Genomic DNA, 25,508 nt, shown 5'->3' on the forward strand with positions numbered 1-25,508 from the left:
TTTGCATAAATTCTTTGTGCATTTTTTAAATTGCAGTTATTTTTTTAATGCACGTCCAGACAAACTAATTTTTAGGCCAGCCAGGGTTTGTGCATATTATATTAATTTTCAAACATTGCATTATTAAAATCACAATGTAGCACAAAACATATTTTAGCCATATCACAATGACAATTCACTTCCCAAGCAAGTTTTATTAAGTTTTAAAATTAAACAAACACAAGCTTGTCAAAAAAAAAAACGCCATAAAACCATAATGCTCAACCTTTTTTTGCAATTGCAGCTTTGGCTCACCAGAGGGTTGAATTGAGGTGTCAATAATCTTTTGTAGAAATCTGTGGTAAATGCATACCGATAACGAGAACATTTTTGAAAATGAGAGAAGAACCTACATTTTTTTTCATAAATGCATGTTACAAATATTTAATATATTCCTCCAGATTAAAACTTGACCAGTTTGCTTAAAACTGTTAGACAACATTAAAAATTGACTAACAGAATGTAACACTTCACCCAATAATGGAGGTCATGTTGATTGCATAATTGCTCATAAATTGCTACTCAAAGCTAGTGTGAAATAATGCATAGAGTAAAGATGAGTGGCAGAACTTCTTGAAAGCACAAGAAATAATAATTAATGAATGTCACAATATCAAAAAAGCATGACTGACCTAAAATGGTGAACACATCGTAGTATGTTTTGATTAACAATGTCACAAAAACAAAATCTAAAGTTTTACAGTACGTCACAGTGATATTTGCAGTCTTTTCACAGAGAGATAAAATAATCAGTATGACAGAACACATGAACATTTTTTATAAGGCCTCACTCAAAAAAGAAGCAAAAGGAATATTTTGCATCCATGACCTACATTTGCGTACACATCAACATCCAAACCACAGTCCGTTTAGGGTTCAAATTCATTCAAATTAGTTTCCTGTTACAGTAGGTTCAATATCATAAACTCATCTAAAGGAACAATGTTAAACTTTTGTGTGATGTTGGAGTGCTTTTTTCTGATGTGCATTATGTTAATCAAAGCTATTGTATATCCGAGACAAACTACCTGACAGCAATACATCAGTCCAGGCTAATTCAATGTTTTAGCTCTTGCTTTTGAAGAAATGATCATCTGAGGTAAAGTGGCAAACATTGGTTTATCAGTAAGCTTAACTCCAAACGTCCTGAGAGTAACGGCCCTTAGTCATCAGCTTCTTGAAATAGTCCACAGCTTGAGTGTGTGTCAGGCCGCCCATCTCCCCTGCAATCTCATAGAAGGCTGCATGAACATCCCGAGCCATGTTACGTGCATCTCTGCAAGGACACATATTCACATTAAATATGCATGTAATTATGACGCTGGAAAGAGATGCCGTATTATATTGAAGAATGGCACTTTTTACCACTTTATGCTAGCAAAATCATATAATTATATAGTAACACTATAATTATTTCAAGCTGTTTATTGTTCCACTACAATCCTGCCAGTTAACAACTAGTACGGACTGTTCTCATAAGAATGTATCTATTCAACATGTGGTAGCAGAAACGTCTTGTTCTTACCCACAAACATAGATATGGGCATTATTTGAATGAATGAGCTTCCACAACTGCTCCTTGTTTTTCTTCAGAAGATGTTGAACATAGATCTGCAAAAACAGGATAGTCCACAGAATTACTTTTCAGCTTCTTCAAAACTATTATTCTGATAACTTTGAAAACTACTGTAAGATGCTGTATCCATAACAATGTTTAGGAAGAACACATCCATGTTTAGGAAGATTAATAAGTGGGGAAAAAAAGAAAACTCTTGGATGCAAATAAATCTAGAAATACAGCTTCCAATTGAAATGGAAGCTGGACACCGCCATCTTTGATATTACGTCGGTAACTGTCTCTTATGGTTACTGGTAAGATAAAACAGGCTTGACTCCCGCTGCACGTTCATACAGACAGTATTTGAAATGCTACTGTAAGTTTTTGTTTGAATGGGACATTTCGAGACTCACACCTGTAAGTAAATGCGGTCGTCAATCCCAAAAACTGACAGTGTGAATGTAGCCTTAGATCAGATTTGCGTTCATCTATCGCTCACTACGTTCACACTGTCAGTTTTTGGGATTGGCAACAGCATTTCCTTACAGGTGTGCAGCACAGAGCATCTCTCTCACACTGTATGACGTGACAGACACCTAGTTTTCTGTAAACACAGTGCGGGTTTTCCAAGAATGCAGTTGCGAGTCCTGAAAATTTACAGGTGTGAGTTTGGTTATAGACTCCGGTTGTCACTCCCATAATTAACTGAACTGTGTGTGAATGTAACCGTGTTAAAGGGGTGGTATAATGCCCTTTTCACAAGATGTAAATAAGTATTTGATGTCCCCAGAGTGTGTATGTGAAGTTTTAGCTCAAAATACCTCAGATATTTTTATATAGCATGTTAAGGGTGAGCAAAAACACACAGTTTTTGTGTGTGTCCCTTTAAAGGCAAATGAGCTGCTGCTCCCGGCACAGAGGGTGGAGCTACAACAGCTTGCACTCACACAAACATGCACTGAAAATATCAAAACTTTTAGCCTTTTATGTTCAAACTGGAGTTAGACAAAGATAGAGAGACTCAAGAAGAAGTGACAACATGTAGACAACATCTCTGAATGGTTAGTTGATTTATTTATGTAGCTTATGTGTAGTTATCTTCTAGTCATTGATTAGCATATTCTGTCTTGATAATCTATTAATTGTGTTCTGGGGGCGGGGTTTATGTAAATTTTAGGGTTTGTGACGTCACTAAACCGGGAGGAATGTTGTGTAGTCCCTACCAACCGTTTGTTGTAGTCCGTAAAAAGCAGATGTTGTTTATGCTCAAACAGCAACATTACACACTAACTAAAGTTAGAAAAGTGAAATCATAATCAACCACCTCTTTATGGAGTCAAATACAGTATTGACAACAGAATTCTGTTTCTTTGGCCTAAACACTAATTTAAGAACACATTTAAACATAATATTTAGCAAATCTTAAAACATGTATCCATTATACAATATAGTAATATTCAAACATTCAAAATAATTTTATTTATACTGTTTTTTAGACAATAGTATAGAATTTTAAGTTCAGACACTTGTGGCGGACATAATATGGCAATAACTTATTGCTATTAGCAGGATTAAAATTTCAGTACATCCATACGTCTCTCACCTTGTGCTCCTGGTCTCTGGAAAAAGCAACGTTAAGTTGTGTCAGCACACCTGCCCTCTCAAAATCCTCCAGTTCCTGCTGATACAGGAAGTCCTCGTTCCTATGGCGACAGCCAAAGTAAAGGATCGTCTCACCAACATCCTTCCCTGCAACAGAGAGCAAAAACTGAGTGAGATACCTTTGCTTTATTATGATACACATGTTGTGTCAAAGCAAGTTTCAAGTCACACCTTGATCCTTCTGCCATGCTCTCTCCTGGATGAAGCCCATGAAGGGGGCTATGCCAGTTCCAGGCCCGATCATGATTACAGGATTACTGGGTTTGAAAGGCAGGCGGAACTGGGATCTCCTAACATACATGGGAACGGTGGGCTTGTGACTGTTATCGGTCACATCTTTTTTCTTGAGCCAGTTGGTGGCCACACCTTTGAAGACTCTTCCTGTCTTGGTGGTGTACTCTATCACTACAGCACAGATGTGGATAGAGTTTGAATGGACCTGAAAATAGAATGAACAAAGTTAGAGCCAAACTCAAAGTTTTTTGATTCAAGGTATAATATTGAAAAACTGCGGATTTGACCTTGCCGGAGGAGGCGATGGAGTAGTATCGAGCCTGAAGTCGAGGCAGCAGCTCACACAGGTGATCTATAGGAGGGTTAAGGGAAGGTAGATCCTCTAGAATAGCCAGTATGTTCCTCTCCGAATCAACAACCCAACTCTGGTAGAGAGCCTAAAATGAGCAATCAGATGGTGAAAAAAATACTCGTGAGGGCTTTTTACACTGTTCTTAACCCAGGGTTATCATCGGTTTAAACCTCGCTTTTCACCCTGGGTAAAATAACATTTCCTACTTGTAATTTAAAAGCGGGGTTAGCATCGCTTTTAATCAGGGAACATTCTGGAGCATTTTCTGTGTTAACCCTGCAACCCGGCACCAATCGTTTACAGTGGTAAACATGGTGTTAGAATGTTAGCTTAGCCACAGATATCCAAGATATCACAGAAACACTGCACGTTGTATAAACAGTAGTTTTAGTGCTTGATGGAAAAAAGGTACAGTGCAGTACAGGTAATAGTACAGTCAGCAATGTATAATATGAGGATGCACAATGCTAGAGCTTTTATATATTAAACGGGTCATGTGCTGCAGTCATTAAATCAATAATACTGACACCATAAAATATGTAAATAAGATCGATAACCCAGGGTTCAGGAATGTGTGAAACAATATCTTATGAATAACCAGGATTAATTATTTATCCAAGGTAAATTATGAGCAGTGTGAAATGTGAAACAAGATAACACAGGATTTCGTTTACCTCGGGTTTAACTATTTCAAGTGTGAAAAACCCTATGTTTTGCTATAGACATTACAGCAGTGATTATGACATGATCCAAACCTTTCCTTCAGTGGAGGCAGACGCCATCTTGCGCATGTTCTCTTGTTCTTGGGGATCGGAGGCGTACTGCGCCAGCTCATACAGCACATTTGTACGGGGCATGTTATTGATGTCAAGGTAATGGGTCAGAGCCGTGCGGTATGTGGTTGGACAGGGGAATGGATGCTTTTTATTAGACTCCTCTGCAGAATTTAAACATTATTATCAACAATTGCATGTTATAAATTGCATGACTACAAAACAGAGAATAAAATTAATTAAATAATATCTATCTATCATGCATGCCATCTCATATGCTGATTATTTAATTTTGATATCAATTTCAGATATTAGTATATACCATCCAGATTTTTGAGAGAGATTACAGTATCGAGATCCACTCCAAGTCTTTCTCCTAGTCTGTTGACCACCGACGCATCATTTGTGGGGTAAACAGCAACATGGTCTCCAGCATCATATCTGCCAGGTTTGGTAATCAATTTATTCATATGTGGACATAAAAAAACGGTACACTGCATCAGTACATACTCAACAACATAATGTACAGTCTGCAAACTTTCTTTTGAATGTTATACAAAAAATAAATGACAGTATTGCTATTTGTAGTAGTGATTTCAAACTTTTTTATTTTCATTTTAAAATGCTCTAATATTGTAGAGATATTGTTCAGACTGTTGAAATCAATATCATATCACGTACACAAATATGAGTGTGAATCTCATTAACACTATCAAAAATATGGGTTATATATTTTATGTATTATAAATATTATATGTTATATATTATGTTATATATTTCTCCCCTTAATCTAAATAAAAAAGAATACATTTAATACAAAGTATAATGAAATATTTTTAAATAATAAAATCAATAAAAATGTAAGTATATTATATGGAATGGAATATAAAAATAAATGATAAAAAATAAAAAATAATGGTAATACTTTACAATAAGATTTCATTAGTTAACAAGAACTAATAATGAACTGCACTTCTACAGCAATTTTTAATCTTAATGTTCATTTTAACATTTACTAATCCATTCTTAAAATCAAAAGTTGTATTTGTTAACATTAGTTAATTCACGGTGAAATAACATACAAACAATGAATAGCTGTATTTTTTATTAACTGACGTTAACAAAGATTAACAAACACAATAACAAATGTATTGTTCATGGTTAGTTAATACATTAACTGATGTCAACAAGTGAAACCTTATTGTAAAGTGTTATTTTCTTTACACATAATATAATTATGTAATATATCTTTTTTGCTTTTGGGTTGATTTGTGACCTGGAAATGTTTCATGAGTCAGTTATTACATGTACCTGATTTTAGAGTCCGTGAGATCTAACTCGACGTGCATCAGATGACGGTTTCCTCCTTTGTTCAGCTTACGATTAACATTCACAGGTGCAAGGAAAGGATTCTTTGAATCAAACGGTCTACACAGATCAAAATGAATAATGCAATCAGATAAAAAGCTTTTCAAATTTCAGTATATCAATTAAAAATCCTAGAAATTAGTTATTCACAAAACATTATACAAACAGGAGGTCATTTTACAGACTAATCTACAGTAGAAGCATTCAAATTAATGTCTGATCAAGGACGAACAGTGGATCTCTTAAAATGCCTGATGTGTCAACCGGTCGCTTAGTTGAAAGGGTTGAACTCACGGTTTCTGTGTCTGAAAGCTGTTGAGCCTCCCCATCTCTCCGGCGTACACTTGATTCATATTGATGTCATTATGAACCACCAGTTCAAACTGGCGAATGCTGAAAGAACATAAAAAGAATTGGCGATCTCATCCCAGCCTGCTTTTAAAGCATTCAAAACACCTATGATGTTTAATAATATGCAAAAACCTATTCAAAGCAGGACAGGGGAGGATTTTGTAGTGGAAGCACATGATAAATGGATTTGGTCCCTCTAATATGGAGATGAGACACTGAATGTGTTGTTTGGACACAAAATACCCATCAAATAAACATGTTTGAACTAGATAATCTGATACAGCTGGTCTGTTCTTTCAAATTCTACTATGCATTGCCTACCAATACAAGACTACATTCTGTTGAAAAAATAGTGATTAAATTACAAGACCAACACATTGAGTTTAAAAAATAAAATAAAAATAATACCTGCTGTCTTCTCCCGTGGGCTCCACACCGAAGAACTCGCATACCGCAGGCCAAAACTGTTCCTTCCAAGAGATAAAATCCTCCTCCAAGCTTCAAATGATTTAGGATTAAATAATCAGGACAGGCAATGAAAATGAATTAAAACCAGACAAAATGGACATGTTTATCCTTTTTATCTGTTTCAATCCAGAGTTTTTATTCACTCACTTGCTGTCGTCATCTCCGAGGCCCAGGTCAAAGACCCTTTTCCCACCAAGTTCAGCAAGCCTCTTGTCTGTGTACTTGCCCGTGGCGTTGTAGTGCTCATATGTTTTATTACCTAACCCAAACACCTAAAAAAACAAAAACAAAAAAAGACAAAACTCATTCAGTCTCTGCAAGCAGACAATAAGAAACAGAACACAAAGAAATAATCAAAACATGCAAAACTTGCTAAGCAAGGCTAAGCGTTAATTAAAACCTTTTTTTTTCTTAATCTTTTGAAATAAAAGTTTAATCCTCCATTAAGTTGTATTTAAACATTCACAACTTCCTCTCCAGTTTAAAAAGATCTCTTACTGAAACTGGGATACAAAAAAAATTTACTTGAAAATATAAGTGGCATATATACTCACCAGCCACTTTATTAGGTACACCTGTTCAACTGCTCGTTAACAGCAACCAATCACATGACAGCAACTCAATTCATTTGACCATGAAGAGATGGTCAAGACGACCTGCTGAAGTTCAAACTGATCAGAATATGGAAGAAAGGTGATGTAAGTGACTTTGAACAGGACATGGTTGTTGGTGCCAGACGGACTGATCTGAGTGTTTCAGAAACTGCTGATCTACTGGGATTTTAACGCACAACCATTTCTAGGGTTTACAGAAAATGGTCCGAAAGAGAAAATATCCAGTGAGCGGCAGTGGGGTATATTGGGCTCCTTAGTACCTATTGAGCATCGTTTAAACACCACAGTCTCCCCGAGTATAGAGTGGTACAGGTATGACATCACTTTATAAGCCAAAACGTGGAAGCGAGTTAGCATTTCAGCACTTCTGGTTCCATCGTCCCCAAGTCAATGGGTTTTTTGAATGGGGTTTTGATAAAACGGCTGAAATCAATCTCTGGTGAACACAAGCTCAAGACACTTTCAAGTTTTATTCTGCGACATAAAATACATCAGTAGTACCCCACTCATGATTTTTTTTTAAGTTGTTACGTGTCTTTAAAAAGGCGGTGGCTAACATGTGGCTAAATGGGACTGCAGAGGCTGTCGGAAAGATTAAGGCTTCACAATTCATAAAAGTTGCGTTCGTCTGTGAAAAGTATATTGATGAACAAAACTTGTAAGTATCATAATACTTGCGATAATCCAAAAGCCTGTGGAAAAATCCTATTGGGTTTTTGTCGAGGGAACCGGTGTGATGCTAACTGCCGTTGGCCTAGAAAGTGACGTCATACCTGCACGACTCTATAGTTGCGGACCATGTCCATCCCTTTATGACCACAGAGTTCACATCTTCTGATGGCTTCTTCCAGCAGGATAACATGCCATGTCACAAAGCTCAAATCATCTCAAACTGGTTTCTTGAGCATGACAGAGTTCACTACACTCAAATGAGCTTCACAGTCACCAGATCTCAATCCAATAGAGCAGCTTTGGGATGTGGTGGAAAAGGAGATTCACATCATGAATGTGCAGCCGACAAATCTGCAGCCACTGCGTGATGCTATCATGTAAATATGGACCAAAATCAAAGAAGGTTTCCAATCTATGCCATGAAGAATTAAGCCAGTTCTGAAGGCAAAAGGGGGTCCAACCCGGTACTAGCAAGGTGTACCTAATAAAGTGGCCAGTGAGTTTATATTTATGATTAAAACTAATTTCAATACATTTAACTGAAATGAAAAAGAATAATAAATACTGTGTGCTCCTTATAACGTCCTCTACCTATCTAGCCCGTCGCGCAGTCTTGTAGCACTGTAGACGCACTGCAATGATGTTTCCAACCACATGTTTTATCACGCTGTCCCACTACAACCACATAAAAGAATCTGAGAACTCCAGGCTGAAACCACAAGGCTTGCATCCAGAATACAGGTCCAACTCGAGTGGAGCCTGTCTCCAGAATCAAAGGAACAGAAGATCAAATGATCCAGTTCCATCTGAAATAGTCCCGCTAAGTGAGAGGTTCCTCTGGGATGGAGCTCTAGCTTTGTTTGGCTAGGCCAGATGTTTCCATTTGGTGAGGGAGAACTGATGAGGATTCCATGGGCCCCTTAACTATGGGAAAGCCTCGGGCGCAGGCTAGTTAATAACTTCACCGACTGCTCAGGAAATAGGTACCACTCCATAAAAAGGGCAGGAATTTTGGAGGGTGCCCATAGATGGAAGGCTGTCCTATGCAATCTCAGTTTATTAACCTAAGAAAGAGACACAGTGGCTTCCTATGCACTATTCTAATGTTGGTTTATTACTCACAGCAAAATTGACCCCCTCTAGATCGTCATCAGTCCCTTGCATCCAATCATAGAACTCCTGAGCGTTGTCTGTGGGGTCTCCCTCTCCATAGGTTGCCATGCAGAACACAGCCATGGAATTAGGAATCTCTTTCAGTCTAGGCAGCTCGGACTGTGAATGAGAGATAATGACTAAAGTCAAAAGAGTAGAAAAAGTATAGAACTGTTCTGATCTTGATTGACTGATTTCATTAGTGTTTATCAAACAGGCAGAAATAATGGCCAAAAGTACCATGTCATACTCCTCTGGGTCAGTGGCCATCCCTTTCATGCCATAGCGATGGGCATCTTTTGCCAGTCTGTTAGCAAATTCCTCAGCAGTCCCCGTTTGGGATCCGTAAAACACCACAACGTTTCGGTTCTAGAATGGGAAGTTACAGAGATATAGAAATCAAACATGATGAACTTTCTTTCATTGTTCAAGAAAGTGAATTTTTAGCAATTATTTAAAATCTTTAGTACTGGACTAGATTTCTATGGTGGTAAAATGTTTCTGGAAATCTCACAGTTTTCTTCATTTTCTCAATAAAGCTGGTCTCACGTATTTGTGGCGTTCTATGAAAAGAAATAGGAAGAGAGAGAGAGAGAGAAAGAACACACATGTGAAAAGGCTGTAAAGCATGCCAGACCAATTCTTTTGGTAATGAATAGGGGATTGAGCCTTTCATTTCTTGGCCTTGTCCCACATAGGAGAACTTCCTGAAGTTCACACCCCTCAGAGCACCACCGCATTAGAACACGTCTGCTTTCAGTCATTGTTCAACTAATGAAAACCACAAACTTTCATGCAAATTCTATGATGAGGAACAGAAGGTAGAGCACAAAGTGAAAAAAATATTTGTTTCATAAAAAGTTTGATACAATGATCCTAATTTAGAAAATTTTGTTTTTTTATTTAAGAAATTTTGGGGGAAAACTTTTTTAACAAATAAATGCCATTTTAAAAATGGCAGAAACCCATTTTTAAAATGCCATTTATTTGTTAAAAAGTTTTTCCCCAAAATTTCTTTAAAAAAAACAACATTTTGTAAATAACATGAATAGAAGCACAATGTATTTGTATGCATTTTATTAATATTTTTTACTCTTAAGAAAATGTTTCAAACTCATGCTGTTCTTTTGAACTTTCTATTGTTTCTACTGTTTTCAACATTTATAATAAGAAGAAATGTTTCTTGAGCACCAAAAATCAGCATATTAGAATGATTTCTGAAGGATCATGTGACACTGAAGACAACTGACAGAAATTCAGCTTTGCCATCACAGGAATAAATTACATTTTAAAATGTGGTATTAAAATAGAAAACAGTTCTTTTAAATTGTAATCTTGTTTCACAATATTACAGTTTCAACTATACTTTTGATAAACTAAATGCAGCCTTTTTTTTTTTCTTTTTACATCTTACTGAACCCAAACTTTTGAACAGTATTGTCCATTCCTTTAAATGAACAAGTCAACTACTATAACTATCAAATGACTAAACCATCATTGCACTGGCAAAAAATCACAGTGCAAATCAATGGAGTCCTCCCCTATACGTTTCTATAGTTCCACATTAAAGAAACAAATTAGTAATTCTCATTCAGAATCCATGCAGCATTCCACCAGATTAGAACCTCATTTTGCCATTGCACACCACTGATACAACAACTTTGTTGCAATGTAGAAAGACTAAACAATTAATTTAGGTGGACACAACAAAACTATAAGCAATCATTAGGGGCGAAAGCAATTCCACAAAATCCTAAATGGCACCCAAATATCCATCACAAAAGAAGAAACACAGAAAATGAAACATCCGTTTGTCCCGGACTAACCTCTCTGCGGCGGCCAGTCTGTCCTGAGGCAAAGAGAACATGCATCCCATGACTGGGGAAAAGATGCTGTCCTTAAGAGTTCTGCATACAGAGCACTTTCGTCTCTAAAAGGTTTGGATCAAGAGCTCAGACAGCCTAAGAAAGTCCGTAAAAGTTGATTAGGAGGATCTGTAGGAAACGCATAGCTCTTCAGCACAAGGAGAGGGGGCGTGAGGCAGGCAGGGGTCTGAGACAGGCTCTCGTACGCACTCATTCTCTGTCTCTCTCTCTCCCGCCATCTGGCCAGAGCACAGCGTTGCAAAGCAACATGAATATATAACGTTTCCCATGGATCGCTACTGCACAATGCTGTTAGTAAACCCCCCACCCCATCTTAAACACTCATAGACAATAGACATGCATAAAATCTTGAATGTGCCTGCCAATGCAAACACAAGGAGTTCATTCCCTCTCTTTCCCAGCCTAATAAAATACAAACGAGCACTAAAACAACAGCCAATATAAATTTCTACATTACATTTTTTGTTAAATACAACAAAAAACAACAACACTTTTTTGTTATGTGTTTTACTGCAGATGTCAAATAAGCAAAAGCAATGCATTTGTTTAAAACAACTAAAGGAACAAGAGTATTGAAGTGGTTCAAGATGGCCAAAACTGGCAGCAATCCTTCAACAAAAGTAATGTGAACCAGGAAGTGGAGAGAATTGGATGTGGTTATCCTTTCCTGCTCTCTAAACATCTCTTCCTGACACTATAGTTCTTTAGTCACACATCATTTCCTACTGCATTCTTTTTCTACTCCTTATGTATTGCTGCTGTTCCTGTTTTAGCAATGACAATGAATAAATGGTGATGAGTGATTTATGTATACAAGGAGAGACCACGTGCACTGCCGTTCGAATGTTTGTCACTTTTGAAAAAAAGTCTCTTATACTCAACAAGGCTGCATTTATTTGATCAAAAATACAGTAAAACAGTCATAAACAGTGTGAAATGTTTTTGCAATTATTACAACTGTTTTCTATAAAATGCAATTTATTCCTGTAATGGCAAAGCTGAGTTTTCAGCAGCCATTACTCCAGTCTTCAGTGTCACATGATCCTTCAGAAATCTGTAGTGTACCTCAAAGCTTGAGTCATCAGGGCTTTTATTGTTTACAAGGGTGAATGGGTCACAAGTTTAACATACAACACTACAATTGACTAGCAAGGATTATGGGAAGCATTCAGGAACAATAACATCCTGTGACTCCATCTGAACGAACAGTGCTCATTTTCAACCTCATATACACCATATATGTTTATTACACAGCTCAGTTTAATGTTTGATATCACCAACCACGGCACTGATGCTTCTGTTCAGCATTGTGAAAACCAAACAGGAAATTGATTTACCAACTTGACGCATCTATGATAATTCATAAACAAAGTAGTCTAGCTGTTGACACATAACCAGGGTGTATATGAACCATCTCAGTTGCTACAGACCATAACGCTGAGACAGAATGTAACGCACGCACATATTCTGGGTCCCATGATGTCAACACTTTGCAATGCTGGAACCCATGACCAACCGAACCACAAAGTGCTTTAGGAACGAGACATGTTGCAGAAACGATGCTTTGTTCAAACAAGGCCAAAGGTTTACAGGGAGAAGAACTATAAACTGGCCGTCCAACAAAAATATTAGCATAAATTTTAGTACCATAACACAGTTCCAGCCATGGACTGTAAAGCAAAAGCTCGTTTATCGTTTGCATTTATACTTTTGTGGGGTGGAACACAGATATTGTGCTTGTGTTTCACAAAACATGGCTCTGACCAATATTTCAGCCATGCAGAAAAATGTGTGTGGGAGTAATTTCCCCCCCTTGAGGACAAATGGAGGGGGAGGGGGTTAAATCAGACACTTACACAGCAATGAATGTCCTCATCTCCGGAACAGGCTCTGGTTGTCTTCGGAAGAAGAACCAGTAGATAAGCAATCCTGCGATTAGAGAGAAGAGGAAGATGTCCAGAGAGCTGAAGAGAGGCTCCGGAGTCTGATCCTGATCCTGATCGGAGAGCAGCTGGGATTCAGCGTCCTCCATTTTCACAGAAAGCAGATATGTCTGCAAAAACAGTTTGCTTTCATCACTTACTATTAGATAATCATCGACTGAAGTAACTCTGAAAGTATTTACTGACTCTAAAAAACAACATCAAGACATATCACTTTACACAAAAAGAGTCTTCACTTCAAATACACAGATACATACATAAAAGAGTCACTTACACTGTACATTCTATCTATCCAGCTATCCTTCTGGGCAAAAGAAAAAATGGGATAAGCACTAAGCTTTTAATGGTCTTAACCACACATTTTTGGTCAGGAAATTAGCTACATTTAAGCAAATGGACTACTTAAAATGCCAATGCCGTCTAAGAAAAACTTCAAAGACAGAACAAAGTTTTTGGCAGAATATGGGACGTTGTATGCGGAGTGATGAATCACAATGAAACACGAGTTCATGGTGATGCTCCAGAACAGTGTCTTGGAAAATCTGGTGAGATATATAATAATAAATGCATCTCTACCGCAGTGGAGTGTGTCCTTGTGTGGGGAGCCTTTTTTTGTTGCTGGCATTAGTGAGCTACATCACTGTGAAAAGGCATTTACTGTTTTGGAGTGCAGGAGATATTGCTGAATGGCTTGCTTCCCACAAATGAAAAGTATTTGTCAACAAGACAATGCTCCTGCCCAAATTTCAAAGGCAACCAAGAAGTGGCTTAAGAACAAGTCCATCAGGCTCATGTTTTGGCCTGGAAAGAGTCACATTAAACTCAAATGAACTGGGAGACATTTTTCAGCTACTCGTGAACTATTTGAAACTATTAACATTGAGTGGAACAATGACTGTTCTTGTAAAAATCGGTCTGGGGGAAGGCTATTACATGCCAAGTTACTTTATCTACAGTTTTTGTGCAATTCTTGCCAATTTCCTGACAATATTTTTGTGATTAAAATGGGTAAGAAAATTATAAGACTACTAAAAATGTTGCCATATTTGGCTTGGCCCATTTAATATTTTCCCAAGGGTGTGTATATATTTATAGTTTAGCTAAATAATAATTACAATTATACATAAACTGGTTATTTAAAATTCCTATTTGCATAGTTTGTGGCCATGTAGGTGCCATAATAATCTTTAATAAGTACTGTACGTTGTCAAAAACAATACCACTTGGGACTGTTGTGCCCTCTTTTGAAGACTCAATGTAATTACATAATGATGAGCAGTTACAAAACACATTTTTATTTGAAGGACTGTCTTGAATTTCTAATTAATATAAATTCGTCATAACTAGTTTCCCTACAAATATACTTTTAGCGCTCAAGCAAAACAAGCGTTTTGTAACACATCTTTTAAAAGTAGAAGTATAGTCCTAACGCGTTTTTTGGACATTTAACATGGCGTTGTTTGAATACTTTGACGTATATTAATATGGTAAGTTAAATCGTTTAGTATCGCGTAGCAAAGTTACATTGTATATCTTAGCATCTGACACTATCACAGTACCATGCTATTAATTACCGCCACAGTACTTTTTGTACGGGCAGACGTATACACAAAATGTTCATTTTTTGTTTATGACCTCAAAAACGGATTGACAATACATCAATTAGCAATAATATCATTATAATTCAACAGTAACACAACACTGAAAGACATACCTCCGGTTAGCTGGAGGAGCACGGCGCAAACACAAGCATACGTCACATAGAAACGCCGGGTTGCCAGTCGCACGTTCAAATATCCCTCGCGGATCTTAACCCACACAACAGGTAAAAATTAGTCGTTTATCTTTGAACAGATTCTACCTTTTTGCTTTGTTGTAATGTTTAGTATCGTTGGTATGTTCTTCAAAAAAATTGTTTTATACTGACTTATTTGTCCAATACAGCAGCATTGTTTTTTTCCCACTCGTGAGAACTGAGGGCGCCTGTCTGTGATTCTTATTATTATGGGGTATTTGGCAAGCATAAAACTGTTCAGTTCAAATAAGAAAATAAAAGTTATCCAGTTATGCTCAATTAGGTGAATTCTTTACTGTAAAATGTGCTTTAAAGACATGAAAAAATATCATGGAAGTCAATGGGGCTCATTAACGGTTTGCTTACCCAACCGACATTCAGCAGAAGAAAGCAATTAACAGGTTTGTAACAATTTGAGGGTGAGTAAATTAATATTTTTCTGGTGGGGGCGGGGTTAACTATCCCTTTAAAAAATGTAAGATGGTGCAGAGTCATCTTTTACAATGATCTGTTAAATAAAATCTGTTAATCAAACGTTCTGCTAAAAGGACTTAAAGGATATTTCCAATTCCTATTTCTGTTTAGCAGTGCTTCCTCAATCAATTCTTGAAATATATAATTTTAAAAATCGAACAAATTTCCTAACTTTAGGCTAATTGCACATACTTCTCTTACTCACATTAAGATGTTGACATAGTCCCATGATTGTCATGTGTTGAGTGTGGAACAATGCTACTGAAAGCAAATGATTTCCATTACTGTCTTCTAACGTCTGTCTTCGAGTTCCCCTGAACAAACATAACTTGCATTCTAATTAACTTTAAATATGGGCCAGAGATTTTTAAAAAAAAGAAAGAAAAAAGAAAAGCTTGCACACTTTTATGATATTCTGATGTCATTAATTTTATTGACATATGGTGTGAAAAACGTCATTTTAGTTAATAAAATAAAAGCTAAATAATAAATATTTATATTTTAAGTTAGAGGGAAAGACATTTCATTCCTTTTGCTTTCTGACACATTTACAAATATCGTCACTTAGCCGTACTGAACCATGAACAGATGAAACACTTCACTGTCTGACAACATTTAAATAACTGTGTCATATTGTACATTATTAACACAATAATTGCATATACACTGACATTTAAAAAACATTCATATAAAACGTAAATTGCTTTGATAAAGAGTTCTGTGCCTTTGTGCCGGTCATTTATAAAGCTTTAGCTTTGTCCTGATCCATGTATTTGTGGTAAACAACACCAAGAGTAGTGAAGAAGTTTCCCATGAACAAAACAAGGAAAGTAGAGCCACACATGAGAACCTAAGAAGAAAAAGGAAATATTGCAAATACAATTTCAACAGAAACAAATGAACACGTACAGTGATGTGAATAAGTTAGGACACCCAAGATAAAGTTGCCTAAAAATAGGAATAAAAAAATCATCTTTTGGAAATTGATCTTAATGCCTTAATTAGAAAAATGAGGAAAATCCAACCTTTAAGGACACCAATTTTCTTTGTGTATGAATAATGTATCATAAATAAATAAAAGTTCTTCCTTAAAATACAGGGTGCATAAGTCAGGACACCCCTATGTTAAATTCCCATAGAGCCAGGCAGATTTTTATTTTTAAAGGCCAGTTATTTCATGGATCCAGGATAATATGCATCCTGATAAAGTTCCCTTGGCCTTTGGAATTAAAATAGACCCACATCATCACACACCCTTCACCATACCTAGAGACTGGGATGGTGTTATTTCAGTTAGCCTAATAGCTGGTTTGATTTGCATTCAGAGATGATCTTATGGAAAGTTCCCCATGCCAATCTCTAGGTATGGTGAAGGGAATGTGATGATGTGGGTCTATTTTAATTCCAAAGGCCAAGGGAACTTTATCAGGATGCATATTATCCTGGATCCATGAAATAACTGGCCTTTAAAAATAAAAATCTGCCTGACTCTATTATATGGGAATTTAACATAGGGGTGTCCTGACTTATGCACCCTGTATTTTAAGGAAGAACATCTATTTATTTATTTATGATACATTATTCATCCACAAAGAAAATTGGTGCCCTTAAAGGTTGGATTTTTCCTAATTTTTTTAATCAAGGCATTAAGATCAAATTTCCAAAATATTGTTTTTTTTTTATTCCTCTTTTTAGGCAACTTTAGCATGGGTGTCCTAACTTATAGGGTTAGTTCACCCAAAAATGAAAATGTTGTCATTAATGACTCACCCTCATGTCGCTCCAAGCCCGTAAGACCTCCTTTCATCTTCAGAACACAGTTTAAGATATTTTAGATTCAGTCCGAGAGCTTTTTGTCCCTCCATTGAAAATCTATGTGCGGTATACTGTCCTTGTCCAGAAATGCAATAAAGACATCATCAAAGTAGTCCATGTGACATCAGTGGGTTAGTTAGAATTTTTTGAAGCATCGAAAATACATTTTGTTCCAAAAATAACAAAAACGACGTCTTTATTCAGCATTGTATTCTCTTCCGGTTCTGTTGTCAATCCGCGTTCATGAGTCCGCTGACGTAAGACGATCTGACGTGTTATCTGGTGCGCCCGAGCTTCGTTTACAGTCTGAGGGAGACGCACGCTGTAAACAAAACAATCTTTGCAAACATGTCTAAGGATTTCGACACAGGGGAAGACTTGCATTTTTTTTAACCAGACATATTTATTTGAACCCGAATACACGGACGCACCAGATAACACGTCAGATCGTCTTACGTCAGCAGCGTCACTGGCCTCGTGAACGCGGATTGACAACAGAACCGGAAGAGAATACAATGCTGAATAAAGTCATCGTTTTTGTTATTTTTGGAACAAAATGTATTTTCGATGCTTCAAAAAATTCTAACTAACCCACTGAGGTCACGTGGACTACTTTGATGATGTCTTTATTGCCTTTCTGGACAAGGACAGAATACCATACATAGATTTTCAATGGAGGGACAAAAAGCTCTCGGACTGAATCTAAAATATCTTAAACTGTGTTCCGAAGATGAACGGAGGTCTTACGGGCTTGGAGCGACATGAGGGTGAGTCATTAATGACATCATTTACATTTTTGGGTGAACTATCCCTTTATCCACATCACTGTATATATATATATATATATATATATATATATACACATGACATGAATGATATGCACATAATGTAAACATTTTGAATTATTTTGAAACACTGACCTGCCACTCTTTACATTCTGGAAGCTGGGCCATTTGGAAGAGTGTAATTCCATTATAAAGCTGGAAGAACTGGATATAGATAATAAGACAGTTAGATCCACAGCAAACTAACAATTACATTAGAACTTTTTTGAATGCCCACGTTAATATTTTATGTCAGTATTAAGCAAACTTTTACGCCATCTTTACAGCTTTAAAAATGACATATTGCCCTTTGTGCCACCAAAGAGTCTTTACCACAATGATGGCCATAAAACAGGAAGTGAGCTGTTTGCACATACAAGAGGATTGCATTTATTGCAAAATAACAAACGCAGTATAAAACTTACATGGCCCAAGAAAAGAAACGGAAGGAGAAAAGTCAGACCCCTGCACATCCAAGACTGGAACCCCTCTGATCATAAAGCACATGTCAAAACATCTGTTAATGGATACATCTGCAATATAATAAGGAAAAACAAATAAGAAAACTACCCACCAACTGTGAGGTCCATGTTATGTCTTTCTCCAAGAGCTCGAAGTCTATACAAGCAGCCACTCTGGTAGTAGTACTGGAGAAACTGAACAAAATCTGAATGGAAAACCAAACAAGATTAAGTAAAACAATGTATAAATCATTAGTACATAAAAGGGTTACTAATACTATAAGAATGATCTTACTTATATACATGGAGTATGACAGGAACTGATTTCTGAAAATCTGGTATAGTTCACCATCAGGCCTGTGAGACACACATGAACAGATTTATTTAATTTTAAGCATTTATTCAAAATTCATTGATCTGATACACATCACAATACTATTGTTTGAAGTACCAAAGTTTTAAAAGTGTAATGCTGTAATAATATCCCAGAGTTTTAAAGAGAGTCTACTTAATTAAGTATTTACTCAAAGCACATTAATCTGATTTATCTAATACAAAAATATTTCAGAGTTAATGAGTGTACAAGGGTGTGTTCACACTTGTAGTTACGTTCTTTTGGTCCGGACCAAAACAGAAAATGATACATTTAGTCCTGGTTCACATCACCATTTTTGAGACTGAAACTAAAGACACACATACAAATAAATGGCTTTTATGACGTATAATTTGCAACAGAACTTACCGAACATGCAAAAACAATGTTGTGTACTTGGCTTAACGAGCTTGTTGTATGTGCGTAAATATGATTGTATTTTTACCAGTTGAGAACTCATTAAGAGCTAAGAAAATGTGTAATGGAGTCAAATGAGCACCAGAAATACACACAAACTAAGATCTGCTGCAAGGAGACGGAGTTTCTGAAACCTGTACTGAACTGTAATGGGAAACGTAGCTCCTCTGACAAAAAAAACAAGCATGCTTGCTTGACCATTCCTTCCTTTTCTTGTGACATCATGTCCTGTTTTTGATTCGTTTAGATGTCTTTGGTCTGTGTTGCGTTCATATACCAGAGTTTTTGTGGAAGAAAACTATTTTAGGGGTCTCTGTTCGCTTGTTTGGTGCACACCGGGGTTCGGATGGATCCGTTCACACTTATTCAAACGAACCTCACTAACAGAGCAATCACACCGGAGTTTGTTTTAATCGAACCAAACATGCCAAGTGTTAACAAGTCATTCATACCAGGTCAGCATTACTCCAGAGAGAAAAGTTGAGACATAGTGTTGAAACACCCACCAGCCCTTGATCCTGAAACAAAGTTTTGAAACTTTACAGTATAGCCTGTAAGATTGAGGTAATATTTGGCAGGAAATAGGTATTGCATAATCAAATGATTATTCTCACTTTGAGCCGTTATTAATGAGGATGCTCTCTCTTATTGTTAATGTACAATAATACCACACCAGCAGGAAATTGAAGAGTGCATCTACAGCTCTATCAAAACACAAGAGGGCAAAGACAAACTGATTATTTTACATGTATTAGTGAGACATGAAGCATAACATATAATCCATGATAAAAAAAAATGACTTGCTAAAATCTCATATTTTATGATATCATTACATAATAACTTGTTCTCAATACCACTATTGTGAATAACAGTTTACACTTATTAGACTAACCACCATTTTTTTTCATATTTGGTGGCAACAAACATGTACCTGTAACTGACCAGAAACCGACAGGTGAATGAGAACAACAAGAGCAGCACAGTCAAGTATAGTTTGAACTTCTCATACTCGTCTTTATAGGCAAACCTGTACAATGGAGAAAAACAAAACAAGCAGGCAGAGACAAATCACATGACCCATTAACATCATCACTGCACTTCATGACACCACAATGTGCTGTTAAAACACCATGGCTAGAATGTTTTAATAATAAATAGCATTCTGCTCAAGGTTCTGAAAACTTACTTGGCCTGCTTGTTAAGGAGTGTAACATTTACATTTCCAAGAACAAGACTGAGATACAAACTGGAACAAGAACAGGGTAAAGTATTTCAAGTTAGCATTGATATTTGAAGAATCATTGTATGTGCTTGAAAAAGGTAGATTACAAGTCCAAACATCACTATCCTCATTCAATTATTGAATTCTTTACCACACCTTTAGTCTACGGTTTTAATAGTGTCAACATTGTATTCGAAATGTAACAGGCAAATACAAAGTGGCATGACCTGCTTTGAATAGTAAATGCTGATAATGTGTATTTTAAGAGGGTGTGGCACTGATGATATCAAATGTCTCTCATTTGCATTACTCATTTTTCTTTGGCAGGAAGGCCTCCATCTCAAAAAAGACATTTGGTCTTTCCTTTATAGAATCTTGGATCTTGTCTATTTTATTTACATCTTCTGGATTCACTGTGGCTCTGCATCTATGAAAGAAAGAAGTTTGAATATATGGTACAGGTCAATAACAATAATTTTTTACTGAAAAGTATATAACTTATGACTAACTCCTCCAGGGATTCTGAGAGATCCTTTAATTTTTTCCTCTGCCGTACGATAGAAGAGGAACAGCTGTCTTGTAATTTTGAAACCTCCTCGAGCTTCTGTTTGTAATGTCGATGCGTCTCCTGTGCAACACATATAGACATTAGAATTTTAGGTAACGCTTTATTTTACAGTGCCCTTGTTACATACATAATTGCATGCAACTAACCCTAAACCAAATGCTAATCCTATATGAAGGACATGTAGTTATTTAATATTACCCTGTACTTATATGTATGTATAATTACACTGTAACAAGGCCACCTTAAAATAAAGTGTAACCGAATATTGTAAATAGTTCAATGACGTAAATACACCTATTAGTTGATGAAGTCATTTTTTAAATTTTCTGTGGTGCTAATGGACAAAATATATATATATATATATATATATATATATATATATATATATATATATCACCATCAGTGAGGACCAATATTATACAACTTTTGGCCCTTAGAAATGTTTTGGCACGTATAAAACTATTATTAATCTAAAGCTAATATTTATATGACTTGGCACATGTGATATTAAAACAAATCTGTTTTTATGATACCTTATGTTTTGTCACTTACCCATTCACCTTAAAATAATGTAAATTTTTTAATATCGGAGATATTATATCTTAGTAACTAAAAATATTTGCTTTCTGATTTATGGTACCACTGTTGTACTGTTAGTTGGTAAGGATTAAATTGCTAAGCAGCCAACTAACGTTAGTGTTTAAAGCTGAAGCGTAGCTATACAATCAGCATTGAATGGCGATATTTCAATAAATGTGATAATAAGGAAAATGATGCTGTAAATAAAATAGTTAGAGAGCGAAGTGTGAGATCTAACAGTTCAGAGCGGTCGTGCTATCCGAGTAGCACTAGAGAAAGCAAGACTCACCTGAACCTGTTGATAGTCTTTTTCCAGATCCTCCCATTCTTGTAAACATTCGGTCAAACCAGTCGGGTTAAATAACATTTCCAGAGAGTGTATTTGGTTAAAGTAGCATTCCAGATATGAGTGAACAGATGAACAGTCTGTTGTTCTGCCGTTATATGAGCGGCTTGCTTGCTATCTTCAGTATCTTGACAGACGTCTGTCATGTGAACAAGGCTTCACAACTCGCGTAGCCAATCAGGAAAGACTTCGCGGCAATACTGAAACGCCCATCTATTAAACTGACCAATGAGAGCTTTTAAAACAAGACAAAAACGCCATTGAGGCTGTGCTGTTAGCCCACTGCCTGACTTCCCACAGACGGTAGAGGGAGAGCATGCTAGCTGTGAATGACCAATGTTGAGGTCAATGTTTGAACTGTAGATAACCTCTTATTATGTCATATAGCAATGATGAATTGTTAGTAAATTTAGAAAATCTTTAAAAAAAATTACAATCCTCGTGTGTATGTGATCACCCACCGAATGCCCCCACAAAGATAGTAATAACAGAAATGTTGACCTTGTGAGGACATTTTTTTGTCCCCAGGAGAATCATACAAAATTATGTTTTTTGAAAATGTAAAAATGGTTGGATAAAATTGATTGAATCTTGACCTTTTTAGCTTTTAATGCTTAAAATGTAATCCAATGGGTTACACTTAGTAAAAGGATTTTGACAGTTTGACAAGAAAATTCCAGTTGTTAAAGGGATCGTTTACCCAAAAATTACCCTCACCCTCATTGTTCCAAACCTGTATGAATTTCTTTCTTTAAAAGAAGATATTTGGAAGAATGTCAGTAACCAAATAGTTGTTGGGCACCATTGACTTCCATAGTATTTATTTTCTTCCATGGATGTCAATGGGGCCCATTAATTGTTTGGTTACCGAAACTCTTTAAAATATCTTCTTTTGTGTTCAGTAGAAGAAAGAAACTCATACAGGTTTGGAACAACTCGAGGGTGCATAAATGATGACAGAATTGTAATTTTTGGGTGAACTATCCCCCTTAAAGCAACATTCAGTAAAACGGAAGAAAATGCTTTGCTTATGACATAAACTGATATTTTTAGTTGCTCGTATTCACCCCGACTACTATTTATGCACTGTGCACTATTTGATATATTAACACTATTTTGTACATTCTACTATTGTGTATACAATATGTTTATGGGACGTAGTTTATTTATTGCTTTTTAATATTACTTTCATTGATGTATTAATAGTAAATAAAAATCTATGATTTATCAGTGACTGTATAGCAAGTCACTGAATATGAATGTGCACAGTGATGCACTGTTTCTGTTACATATGGTTATTGTCAGTAGTTGGGTTCTGAAATATCTGTCACTCTCTTCCCAACAGTCTGAAGTTCCCAATCAGAAAGTTGCTGCACAAATCCTCGATTTGGTCTTATGCTGGCTTTGCACTGCTGAATATGAATCCAGGCCTCCTAAAAAAAAAAATCACAGATGACAAATATTAAAGGGATAGTTCACCCAAAAATGAAAATTCTGTCATCATTTACTCAAACCCTCAAGTTGTTCCAAAACTATGAATTTATTTATTCTGCTGAACACAAAAGAAGGTATTTTGAAGAATATGGGTAACCAAACAGTGGATGGGTCCCACAGACTTCCATAGTATGGGGCGGTACATTAACTGTTTGGTTACTGACATTCTTCAAAATATCTTCTTTTACTTTTACATGTAATCATTTAGCAGACGCTTTTATCCTAAGCAACTTACAAATGAAGGGAGCATATTTTGTGCTCAGAAAGAAATTCATACAGGTTTGGAACAACTTGACGTTGAGTAAATGATGACAGAATTTTCATTTTTGGGTGAACTGTCCCTTTAAGGAAGCATCTGCTAATAACATCAATGCAAACTCTAAACTCAAAAGTAAAATCATTACCTTAAGTGTGTATTTCAGGTGATACATAAGATATGCCATTGCTACAGCACAGCATCGGCTTATCCCAAGAGTAGAGAATATCAAAACAGGAGAAGCAGTATTGAGATGAGAACCTGAAATGTTTAAAAGACCCACGATCAGTTCACATTGTCATAGTTTTGTTTTAGATATTTAAGTAATTGTTCAGCCACTAAACAAAAAATATCACAGTACTTACCAATAAAAACACACATTCTCTCAAATGAACTGGTGAAATCTGCCTCTGCAGAATCTGCTATTCGGATGTGCAGGACAGTGCAGTTTGCCTTTTTAAACCTAGTTTGCAAAGTAAAGTTCACAGATTCATTATAAAATTCCACACAAAGGGTATTCAGGCAGTAATATGAACAAACTGAATTTAAAAAAAAAAAAAAATTGTATGCCTACATATATAAATAAATATGAGATGGTGGATTGGCTCACATTAGACTGCATTCATCAGAGACATTGACAAGTGCATTCAGCTTCAGATCTTTAAGGATTTGGGGGTTTGTGGCCTGCCTATAATCACCCATGTAAAGCTGACCTGGTAAGATTTCCACAGGATAGGGATTCAAGCTCTCCAATTCCTATGGATACAATTATTTTGATCATTAAACATGTTTATAAACAGCACAAAAACTTGATTTATAATTTATTAAAAATACAACCCTAATGTTGTACAGAATCTTTTGCGTTCTTAGGAAAGGATAGAGCGCAGAAAACTTCTCATAGCCCCCAGTAAGAATCTGAACAGGAAAGCGGCTCGCTTTTTCAAAGCAGTCTGCGCAGTCTATGGCTGGACCTATAACAAAAATACAGTTAGTGGGTTTTCAGAAGTGTATTGAAATTTTTAGGAAATTTCATAACATGTTAGAATAGGTAGTGTCTTACCTGAATCTAACAGAGAATGTGTATTGCTGTCATAAACAATGATGTACCTCATACTTTCAACCTCAACATCCATGGGCATAATAAACTTTCGGTCAGAATCCTTTGTAATTAGCAAAAAAAATAAACCAATAATGTTCTGATATTCTAACAGTAACGTTACAGGATATACAAAGCATAAACTTTAGTTTGGGTATAAAACAAAATCTATACATACCCATTTTGCATTTCTAGCAGTAATGATGTGGCTAAAGTTATATGATTCTGCTGCACGCGCATCTGAAGAGATAAGACTATTATTATTGTTATAATTAAACTTTCACTTTAATTTGTTGGCGTTTGAATTAGCATTGAACACACAATGTACAATCAGTATATAAAGAATAACTTTTTAATTCCTACCAATCAGGCAAAGGTAGTTGCTCTCTGCAAGCCTTGGTACATGAGTGTATTGATTTAGGATGTTGTACAGTTTTGTTGCCTCACAGAGAACTTTTCCAGCCATTAGTTACAGCTTGAGCACAGAAAGTTTGGCTGTCTGTATGTCTTTCAACAACAACAAAATATTTGGCTAAAAAATTACAAATTGTCACGCCTTGACTTGACTTTACTTGCGGTTTTGGAGTATTGCAGCACGAAACGTTTATTAAACCCAACTAGACTAATTTGATGCTTACGATCAAACAGCATTTTGCTCTTTGATGATTTTTTGCGCTGCTGCTATAGTAACGGACAAACCCCCGGGGTGATTGGCT

The 25,508-nt window shown here is 36.3% G+C and overlaps 3 protein-coding genes across 6 annotated transcripts; all 3 read right to left on the reverse strand.

Moving 5' to 3' along the window:
• Positions 1-174: 174 nt before the first annotated feature.
• Positions 175-14,845, reverse strand: pora (P450 (cytochrome) oxidoreductase a). 2 transcript variants are annotated; one of them, XM_077242282.1, is made up of 16 exons: positions 14,787-14,845; positions 12,986-13,182; positions 9,758-9,806; positions 9,484-9,612; positions 9,214-9,363; positions 6,953-7,077; positions 6,746-6,835; positions 6,281-6,379; positions 5,930-6,046; positions 4,941-5,059; positions 4,601-4,782; positions 3,781-3,930; positions 3,431-3,698; positions 3,201-3,346; positions 1,565-1,650; positions 175-1,315 (listed from the first exon to the last, which is right to left on the reverse strand). In XM_077242282.1, exons 2-16 carry the CDS (start codon positions 13,159-13,161, stop codon positions 1,171-1,173), a joined length of 2,031 nt encoding a protein of 676 aa, XP_077098397.1. In that variant the 5' UTR covers positions 13,162-13,182; positions 14,787-14,845; the 3' UTR covers positions 175-1,170. The 2 variants fall into 2 exon arrangements, with proteins under 2 accessions (XP_077098397.1, XP_077098398.1); XM_077242283.1 differs by lacking the exons at positions 12,986-13,182; positions 14,787-14,845 and adding an exon at positions 11,070-11,331.
• Positions 14,846-15,744: 899 nt separating this feature from the next.
• tmem120aa (transmembrane protein 120Aa) lies at positions 15,745-22,097 on the reverse strand. Of its 2 annotated transcripts, none has more exons than XM_077242295.1 (12): positions 21,896-22,097; positions 20,963-21,081; positions 20,764-20,880; positions 20,418-20,477; positions 20,163-20,258; positions 19,846-19,935; positions 19,684-19,749; positions 18,737-18,798; positions 18,555-18,647; positions 18,406-18,470; positions 18,077-18,145; positions 15,745-16,191 (listed from the first exon to the last, which is right to left on the reverse strand). In XM_077242295.1, exons 1-12 carry the CDS (start codon positions 21,965-21,967, stop codon positions 16,081-16,083), a joined length of 1,020 nt encoding a protein of 339 aa, XP_077098410.1. In that variant the 5' UTR covers positions 21,968-22,097; the 3' UTR covers positions 15,745-16,080. The 2 variants fall into 2 exon arrangements, with proteins under 2 accessions (XP_077098410.1, XP_077098409.1); XM_077242294.1 differs by having other exon boundaries at positions 21,890-22,097.
• A 1,016-nt stretch (positions 22,098-23,113) lies between these two features.
• styxl1 (serine/threonine/tyrosine interacting-like 1) lies at positions 23,114-25,350 on the reverse strand. Of its 2 annotated transcripts, none has more exons than XM_077242298.1 (8): positions 25,156-25,350; positions 24,971-25,032; positions 24,757-24,856; positions 24,534-24,667; positions 24,307-24,452; positions 24,062-24,159; positions 23,845-23,957; positions 23,114-23,379 (listed from the first exon to the last, which is right to left on the reverse strand). In XM_077242298.1, exons 1-8 carry the CDS (start codon positions 25,256-25,258, stop codon positions 23,248-23,250), a joined length of 888 nt encoding a protein of 295 aa, XP_077098413.1. In that variant the 5' UTR covers positions 25,259-25,350; the 3' UTR covers positions 23,114-23,247. The 2 variants fall into 2 exon arrangements, with proteins under 2 accessions (XP_077098413.1, XP_077098412.1); XM_077242297.1 differs by having other exon boundaries at positions 24,757-24,868.
• Between the last annotated feature and the right edge of the window lie 158 nt (positions 25,351-25,508).

This window comes from Siphateles boraxobius, unplaced genomic scaffold, assembly GCF_051911475.1.
Source record: "Siphateles boraxobius isolate OS27281-9 unplaced genomic scaffold, OSU_SipBor_1 25, whole genome shotgun sequence".
Classification (NCBI taxonomy): domain Eukaryota; kingdom Metazoa; phylum Chordata; class Actinopteri; order Cypriniformes; family Leuciscidae; genus Siphateles; species Siphateles boraxobius.

Bases quoted from the DNA above. Each gene is read 5' to 3' on its own strand.
- pora (XM_077242282.1), bottom strand. From the start codon at position 13,161: ATGGAGGACGCTGAATCCCAGCTGCTCTCCGATCAGGATCAGGATCAG. The intron at 6,836-6,952 runs GTGAGTGAATAA...AATCATTTGAAG, and splicing joins CTCGGAGATGACGACAGCAA to CTTGGAGGAGGATTTTATCT. The intron at 1,316-1,564 runs GTAAGAACAAGA...GTGTCCTTGCAG, and splicing joins GCCCATATCTATGTTTGTGG to AGATGCACGTAACATGGCTC.
- tmem120aa (XM_077242294.1), bottom strand. From the start codon at position 21,967: ATGTTATTTAACCCGACTGGTTTGACCGAATGTTTACAAGAATGGGAG. The intron at 20,478-20,763 runs GTAATGCAAATG...TTCTTGTTCCAG, and splicing joins TTCCTGCCAAAGAAAAATGA to TTTGTATCTCAGTCTTGTTC. The intron at 19,750-19,845 runs GTGAGAATAATC...ACTTTGTTTCAG, and splicing joins CTCATTAATAACGGCTCAAA to GATCAAGGGCTGGTGGGTGT.
- styxl1 (XM_077242297.1), bottom strand. From the start codon at position 25,258: ATGGCTGGAAAAGTTCTCTGTGAGGCAACAAAACTGTACAACATCCTA. The intron at 24,869-24,970 runs GTATGTATAGAT...TTATTTTTTTTG, and splicing joins CTGCTAGAAATGCAAAATGG to CTAATTACAAAGGATTCTGA. The intron at 24,160-24,306 runs GTGAGCCAATCC...TTTGCAAACTAG, and splicing joins TCTGATGAATGCAGTCTAAT to GTTTAAAAAGGCAAACTGCA.